This window comes from Leucoraja erinacea, chromosome 20 (assembly GCF_028641065.1).
Source record: "Leucoraja erinacea ecotype New England chromosome 20, Leri_hhj_1, whole genome shotgun sequence".
Classification (NCBI taxonomy): domain Eukaryota; kingdom Metazoa; phylum Chordata; class Chondrichthyes; order Rajiformes; family Rajidae; genus Leucoraja; species Leucoraja erinaceus.
The window spans coordinates 15,763,726-15,771,898 of record NC_073396.1 but is presented as its reverse complement, the minus strand read 5'-3'; the positions used below and the strand labels follow the sequence as shown (position 1 = coordinate 15,771,898).

General features: G+C 45.0%; 1 protein-coding gene across 3 annotated transcripts; it reads left to right on the top strand.

Moving 5' to 3' along the window:
- Nucleotides 1-1,121: 1,121 nt before the first annotated feature.
- Nucleotides 1,122-6,906, top strand: psmg3 (proteasome (prosome, macropain) assembly chaperone 3). Of its 3 annotated transcripts, none has more exons than XM_055651360.1 (4): nucleotides 1,152-1,209; nucleotides 3,654-3,731; nucleotides 3,935-4,227; nucleotides 6,251-6,906. In XM_055651360.1, exons 3-4 carry the CDS (start codon nucleotides 4,012-4,014, stop codon nucleotides 6,401-6,403), a joined length of 369 nt encoding a protein of 122 aa, XP_055507335.1. In that variant the 5' UTR covers nucleotides 1,152-1,209; nucleotides 3,654-3,731; nucleotides 3,935-4,011; the 3' UTR covers nucleotides 6,404-6,906. The 3 variants fall into 3 exon arrangements, with proteins under 3 accessions (XP_055507338.1, XP_055507335.1, XP_055507337.1); XM_055651362.1 differs by lacking the exon at nucleotides 1,152-1,209 and adding an exon at nucleotides 2,451-2,564; XM_055651363.1 differs by lacking the exon at nucleotides 3,654-3,731 and having other exon boundaries at nucleotides 1,122-1,209.
- Nucleotides 6,907-8,173: the final 1,267 nt, after the last annotated feature.

The following is an 8,173-nucleotide window of genomic DNA, read 5'->3' as shown; positions in this document are numbered from 1 at the left end:
TGATTGGGTCTCTGTTCTAGGAAGAAACTGAGGACCCTGAAGCCTTCCAGGTGGGGTGTGGAGGTGTAAAGGGACTGGTAGAGGGACAGTGGACAACAGCAAAGTAGTCATGAAGCACCTTCATAAAACTGTGGATTGACGGCAAGAGTGTGCCCTGTTCTGGATACCACACGAAGAAGGAAAGAGTTACTGAAATAATTCCAGGGATGAGAGACTTCAAATGATAAACTGAGGTTGTTCTCCTTCAAAGAGGGTTTGTTAGGGGCATTTAAAATTATCAAGGATAGAGATGTAGAGGGAAACTATAGGGTGATTGCACGAAAGGTCACTGGGTCATAGGTCACCCATAGGTCAAGTAGGATAGCTGTGTCTCACGGTCACCCCGACTTGCACAGTTATAACCAGCGCAAAAATTAACCGTTTTAGCGGTTTTTAACAGGTTTGAAAGTACGCATTTCTAGCATTAATAACATGTACTGGAAGTGACGTTTGTACCCCAGTTGGATTTTGCGGCTCTGTGCGTGAAGACCTATGACCCAGTGACCTTTCGTGCAAACACCCTATTGCTATTGGCAGAAGTGTGTGGGTGGAAGATTGCAACCTTCACGTGGTCCGCCCTGTTTCGACTAATGCAATCAACTCGACGTGCACAAACAGAAGATCAAATAGAACAAGTTGTCCTACAACTTTAGGAGAAGAAGAAGGCCAAGAAGGAGAAGAAGAAGAAGAAGAAGAAGAAGCAGGCAGAAGTTTCAGGAAACCAATTAAGACAGAATGAAGGGGATTGTAAAACAGGAGAATCCCGTTGTGGCTGGGGCCACGATTGACCCGCCAGGGAGGTGAACAGGTATCTGAAAAGTTAGCAAGTCAAAAGAGCCTGAGGTGCGGGTGGTGGGATGAGGCTGGATGACCTTACACAGAGCCAGTAGCGACTAAATGTGGTGGAAGGAACTGCAGATGTTGGTTTACACCGAAGATAGACACAAAGACCACTTATTCCGTCTCTCCGGAGATGCTGCCTGACCCGCTGAGTTACTCCAGCAGGTTGTGTCCGGCGCCAGTACAGGCTCGATGGGCCGAACCACCTCCGCCCGCAGCCACAAAGGCGTTCCTTGAGCATGCGCGTTGGCAGCGGAGAGGCGCCGTCGCGCAATGAGCATGCGCGAGGACGGCGCCGAGCATGCGTGGTGTTGGTGGCGGTGGCGGCGGGTGAGAGATCACGGTGGTCGGAGAGAGGGGGGGGGGGGGGAGGGGTTAGATGGGGAGGGAGAGAGGGGCACGAATTGGGGGTGGAGGAAAGGATGATGGGGAGAAAGATGGGATGGATGGGTGGAGGGGGAGGGAGGAGGAGGGTAGGGGGGAGGGGAGGATGGGGGGGTTAGATGGAGGAGGTTAGAGGAGGATGGATGAGGGGCAGCAGTGTGGGGGGGAAAGATGGGGGGTTAGAGGGGGGCAATGCTGGAGGGGTTAGAGGGGAGGTTGGAGGGGGGAGGGGGAAAAGGGGTGGTAGAGGGGGAAAGGATGACGGACGGGGGGGGGGGAAAAGAATGTGGTGTGAAAGGGGCAGTATGGATGAGTTGGAGGGGGGAAGGATGGGAGAGGTTTGGGTGTGGGGAGAACTTGGCAAAGTATAGGGGTTTAGACGGGATTAGAAGGGGAAGGATGGGGGTATAGGAGAGGGGAAGTGGGTAGAAGAGGGAGAAGTGGGTAGAGGAGGGAGAGGGGGGGTGAGAGGATGGAGGGCATAGAGAGAGGGGATGGGAGGAGCAGGATGGGAGAGGAGAAGGGTAGAGGAGAGGAGAAGTGGGTAGAGGATAGGGGGGAGAGGAGAGGAGAAGGATGGAGGGCATAGAGGAGAGGAGGTGGGTAGAGGAGAAGTGTGTAGAGGAGATGGGAAGTAGGGGGTAGAGGAGGGGAAGTAGGAGGGAGAGGGGAAGTAGGAAGGAAGGGAATTAGGAGGTAGAGGAGAGGGGAAGTATGGGGTAGAGGAGGGGATATAGCGGGTTATAGGAGAGGGGAAGTAGGGGGTAGGGTTGGGGGAAGCATGGAGGTGTACTGGAGGAGGGTGAGGGATAGGGGCATGAGTAATGGAGGGTAGAGGAGAGAAGAAGGGGGCAAGGACGGGAGATGGAGGAGGATGGTGTAGAGGGGAGAGAAGAATGGGGGTAAGGGGAGCAAATGTTGGGAGTGGAGAGAATGGGAATAGGACAGGGGAAGGAGGAGATGGTGAGAAAGGGGAAGAGAGGTAGTATGGGGGTTATGGAAGAGGAATGGAACAGATGATGAGAGGAAGGGGGAGGATGGGGGCAAGGGACAAGGGAGGGCTCACTGACACCTCAGCCTAGACTTTGCTTTCCCATCTCTGGACAGGGTCTTAAATCCACAATCTCTGGGCTTTGAGCAATGGAAAGTCTGATGCCAATGCTAAATCCAATGTGAACCTGTGGCACATTATCGTACATATTATCTGTTATACAATACATGTGATTATTTTGCTGCCATTCACCTAAATTTCAATCTGAGATGACTAAACTTGTGCATCGTGCTTGAGGATCTGTATACAGGTAGCTCTGCTATAATATGTGTTTCCATTCTGCAAATTGTATATAATGCAATTCATGAACAGGATCGAATAAGCGAGTTCAGTATTCCGATCGCGCATGCCCAGGTCATAGGTCACTCGCGATAAACATTCTCGGCAGCTGTGCTGCTGCACGAATACAGACCTGCGTTTCATCCGTAGTCAGGATCGAACCCGGATCTCCGGCGCTGCAAGCGCTGTTGAATTGCTAGCGAACCGTCCCCGTCCCCGTCCCCTCCCGAGTGTCCCATCCCTGTCAGGGGGGGGGGGGGGGGCGGCAGCTGGAGATGACCAGGGTGACCCTGGACTGACGGGACACCGGCCCACTGCAGTGGCAGCCGAGGCTTACAGCCAGCGCGGAGAAGTGCTAACTCCAGCTCAACTCTGGCTGTCCCGCCGGGTTAACCGACAGCCCTGGACTGACAGGACACCCGCCCGTTGCAGTGGCAGCCCAGGCTTACAGCCAGCGCGGAGAACAAGCGCTAACTCCAGCTCAACTCTGCCTGTCCCGCTGGGTTAACCGACAACCTTGGACTAACGAGACACCAGCCCGGAGCAGTGGAGTTGGTGCTTCTTCTCCGCGCTGACTGTAAGCCTGGGGGCCGCCACTGTTCCGTCAATCCAGGGTCACCCCGGAGATCTCCGGCTGCTCCCGGACAGGGATGAGACACTCGGGAGGGGACGGGGATGATCCAGTAGCAATTCAACAGTGCTTGCAGCGCTGGAGACCTGGGTTTGATCCTGACTACGGATGAATGGCAGCAGCACAATTGCCGAGAATGTTTATCGCGAGTGACCTTTGACAAATCCCATGATTCCTTGTGTTTTTTGGAATACCGATCTCGCATATTAGTTACAATGCAATTCTGATTTGGAACTAGAGAACCACTCACTTTGGAAACTCACATGCAGAAAAAGAGCTGTCTTGCAATTATAAGACACATTGTCTCTTAAGAACAGTCTTTCAGCTTCACCACAGGTGGTCGTTGAAATTGACAAGCAATCACTTCTATTGCATTTGCACAATGATATTCTATTGAACAATGTGACATTCAGCCTTTGATATTTTTAGCTTGCAGCAGCAAAACTAAACTCAGCTATTAAAAAAAATCTTTATTTGAAAATCCTGCCAAGAAAAAACTTTATTACGGTAAATCTAAAATTCACTCACCCCAAATCCTCTCCCCTCCACCATTGACACGATTGTTTTCATAACACGATTTTCTATAACGTGATGTTTCTTAGAAATGCAATTGTTGCATTATGGCAGATCTGAGTGTACTAATAAATGATGGGTGAAATGAGAACTGATAACTTGAAAATATATTGATTTTATGATATTTTTCAAATTAGGCCAAGACCATTGGAGTTCTTGTGGTTCTTAAATCAATAACTGGATTAGATACGACCACCGTGTCAACCTGAAGTTTATGGCAGCAGAAAGCATTGTCCGGTCTAAACAGGCTGCAGAAGCCATCGGTGGAATCCTTACCGAGGTTGTGTGTACAATATTCAGCGATCACATCTTTGTGGTGGTCACACAGTATGGCAAAATTGGGACATTGATCTCTGTGACTCCACATATTGTTGCAAATGAGGTCGGCAAACCTACTTTTAGTACAAAAATCTTAATGGGGAAAGATGAGGTAAGAACCATGATTAGAAGCGATAAGATGATCATTAACAGTTACCTCCATTTATATAAGTGTCCTTAATTTAACAAAATGATCTGTAAAATAGATGCGGCTTAACACAAGCCTTTGGTTATAATCATCTAGAATGTATTTGAGTAAATTCTTGAGATTATTCCTATATTCCTGCAATTAACATGGTGTATAGTTTACAACTTTACATAAAAAGGATATTGAAATACAGGAGAAACTGCAAGAAAAAAAAAGGTACAAGAATGAGACTGAACGTGGGAATTTTTTCATCATACAGCATAACCAAAGTGGTGACCTACGAGAAGTCTTTGAAATTACAAAGGGACATGCACAGCAAAGATTAACTCGAGGAACTGCAAATGCAAAATAATATTGAGAAAACCCTTGCAGTATCCAGAAGCAGTTTCATCACAGAAAAATAGCTAGAATATGGAACCTGTTGCTTCACGAACATGACCAGCATTATTGCATTTAGCATGAAACCTGTTAGGCACATTGGGATAAATCGAGAGAAAGATATGCTGATCGGATTGATGCAGTGTGAGGAGACGACATGTGTAGAGTACGAAAATAGTGTGGACTCTGGGTTACATTGCCTGTTTCTCTGTCGTATGTTGAATTTAGATATAAACAAACCCCTTAACCAAATACCCCACTGTCTGTAAACACACCTTTCCCCTGTGCTTCAGTAATTCTGTTCTGTGAAGAGCTTATTTAAGTGCTGTAGTCTCATTGATTCTTGCTTATTCAGTCTTGTACATGCTACCTGTTGAAAGGAGAATCACAGTGGAAAGTAGAAGGGACTTGGTGTATTAGCAATTTGAACATTCAGACTTCTCCTAAGTCTTCAGTCTATGTCTTAGTCTGCAGACCATGTTTTCTGAAATCACATGGTCTATCTGCGATAAATCTGAATCATGGTCCTTGCAAAAAAAAAAAGTCACATTTCAGTAACTTAGTGTGTTGCCCGAACATTAAAAGAAATGATAGGTGTGATGTGTAAAGATTAATCTTGTTGGTGTTCTGAAACTTTGTTGGAGTTATATACGAGAAGATAAGTGAGTAAAACTTAACAACATTCATATTTAAGTCTAAAACAATTTTTTTTTTAATCACACCATGGTGCTTCACATAGCATCCAAATAGTATTGAATTAGCCATATAAGGATATTTGGGCAGATAACCAAAATCTTGTTCAGAACTCGGTCAGGTACCAGATCCCATTCAAAAATTATTAAAAATGAAATAAACCATTAAAATATAAAGAATGTAAACAACTACATACAAATCATTAAAAATATTAAAACAAAATAAAATATAGTTCATTAAAATGAACATCCTTTTATCTTCTCTGCAGATCTTCAAACCTTGTTTAAATAAATGGCCCTCTGGTCCTAACCCAGCACTGAACCCGATAGCAGATTCTGCAGTGTAAGTGCTGGAGAGTCTCAACCATTGAACTCCCTACAGAGTCCAGTGGTGGACAATGGCTGGGAAATGGCTGACAGATCTTGTGTTAAGTTGTAAGACTTGAGTTTCACACGGAGACCTAACATTTCCCAAGCAATATTTGTACAGGGAATTACAGTCAGAACTCCACAAAGTCCACATCTTTGTTCTGGTGATCTTCCTAGGTCCCCACAGCTTTTACATCTTTCTAGTTTTTCAACAGTGCCTCGTGAGTTTTCAATTAGTTATCCTCTTTTCCTTTTGCTTCCAATTCCATGTCCTTTTTGTTTAAAATTGTGTTACAAAATGTACAAACAGCAACTTGGTTTTCAGTTTCCTGTTCTGATGGAATCCATTTAGGAGTTTTACTCACGCTGACCCTGCAGAATAGTAACATTCTATATGTTATGATTAGTGCATTTGACTATGTTCTCCCTTCGGTCTTCTCCGTGTTCCCATGATGTAATGCTGAATTATCTCTGCACTTCTTTCTTATCAATCAAATTATTTTGCTGGAGTCATTCAAAAATAATTTTAATATCTGTTTCCTTTTCAGCCTCTGATCCACGTGTATGCAAAACACCTTGTAACTTTCGTGTGTGAGGAGTCTGGCAACAAATCAGTGCTACTTGCGCTGGCTCTAAAAGATGTAAACTTGGACAATATTAAATCCATCAAACAGTTGATTCAGAGTTGCCGACTCTGGTGAAAATGTTTGCCAAACGTCAGCGATGAAACATGAGGAAGAGAATATTGACTACTCCACGTGAGTCAAGGACATCAGAATAAAATACATTTTACAACTCTTTTTTAACGTCATTGGAAAAGAAGCAGTTTTAAATTTAAATTTTTAGTCTTTGAGTTCAACGGTGATATACTAACCTTTGTTGTAAGTTAAGGATAACCAATTGGACAGTTTGCAGGAAATTGACACCCTACACTGACGTTAAATAAGATTGATGTATTTGCTGTACTTGGAAATGGAGAGTCCAGATGGAATGCTAATTATGATGAGACGATTGGCTTTTCATTTCCTTCTCCCCTGTTCATGATGAAAAAAGTAGAAGAAAAATTACAGAAGTGTAAATTTCAAAAATATTGCAATAAAAGTATATGAAGGTGAAAGTCCAACATTGTGTCAGTTGTGGCCTGTGGGTCTGATGTTCAATCAATCTATTTTTAACAATGAATAAACTTTTCTTTCGTGTCTGAGCTGTTATATTCTGCATTTACTTATTAGGTGCCCATCACAAGGTCTTGTTTAGTTTCTTCCTGACTTTATACTGTGCTTTAAAGGAACATTGCATAGCCTTACTCAGCTGCTGCATTCCACTACATCATAAATCATTAAACAGCACAGGAACAGGCCCTTTGGCCTACAATGTCTGTCCTGCAAATGATGCCAAGCTAAACTAATCACCTCTGCCTATATGTGATCCAGATCCCTCCATTCCTAGCATATTCATTTACTTATCTAAAATCCTCTTAAACGCTACCATCATGTCTGCTTCCACCATCAAGTCAAGTGAGTTTATTGTCATGTGTCCCAGATAGGACAATGAAATTCTTGCTTGCTGCAGCACAACAGAGTATTGTAAACAAAAATACCGAACAGTTCAGTTCAATATACACATAAATAAGCAGATAAAGTACAATAGGCTGTTACAATGCAGAGTCTGTTTGTTGGCGAGTTTAATAGCCTGATGGCTGTGGGGAAGAAGCTGAACCTGGATGTAACAGATTTCAGGCTCCTGTACCTTCTGCCTGATGGTAGCGGAGAGATGAGTGCGTGGCCAGGATGGTGTGGGTCCTTGATAATGTTGGCTGCCTTTTTGAGGCAATGACTGTGATACATCCCTTTGATGGTGGGGAGGTCGGAGCCGATGATGGACTAGGCAATGGTTACAACTTTCTGCATCCTTTTCCGTTCCTGGACCCTCAGGTTGCTGAACCAAACCACAATGCAACCAGTCAGCATGCTCTCTATTGTGCCCCTGTAGAAGTTCGAGAGAGTCCTCTTTACCATGCCGACTCTCCGTAGTCAGGAATTAGAGGCGCTGATGTGCTTTCTTTATGATTGCATCAGTGTGCTGGGACCAGGAAAGATCTTATGAAATGTGCACGCTGAGGAATTTGAAGTTCTTGACCCTTTCCACCATCCCATTTGATATAAATGGGATTGTGGGTCCCTATCCTACCCCTCCACAGTCCACAATCAGTTCCTTGGTTTTGCTCGTGTTGAGAGCCAAGTTATTGCGCTGGCACCGTTTGGTCAATCGGTCGATCTCACGTCTATACTCTGATTCGTCCCACAACAGTGGTATCGTCGGCGAACTGGATGATGGGAGTTCGCACTATGTCCGGCTATGCAGTCATGAGTATAGAGTGAGTAAAGCAGAGGGCTGAGCACGCAGCCTTGAGGTATTCCCGTGCTGATTGTTATCGAGGATGACACATTTCCACCAATATGGACAGACTA

Excerpts from the sequence above, each read along its gene's own strand:
- psmg3 (XM_055651363.1), top strand. The coding sequence starts at position 4,012 with ATGGCAGCAGAAAGCATTGTCCGGTCTAAACAGGCTGCAGAAGCCATC. Across the intron at positions 4,228-6,250 it reads TCTTAATGGGGAAAGATGAG|CCTCTGATCCACGTGTATGC; the intron begins GTAAGAACCATG and ends TTTCCTTTTCAG.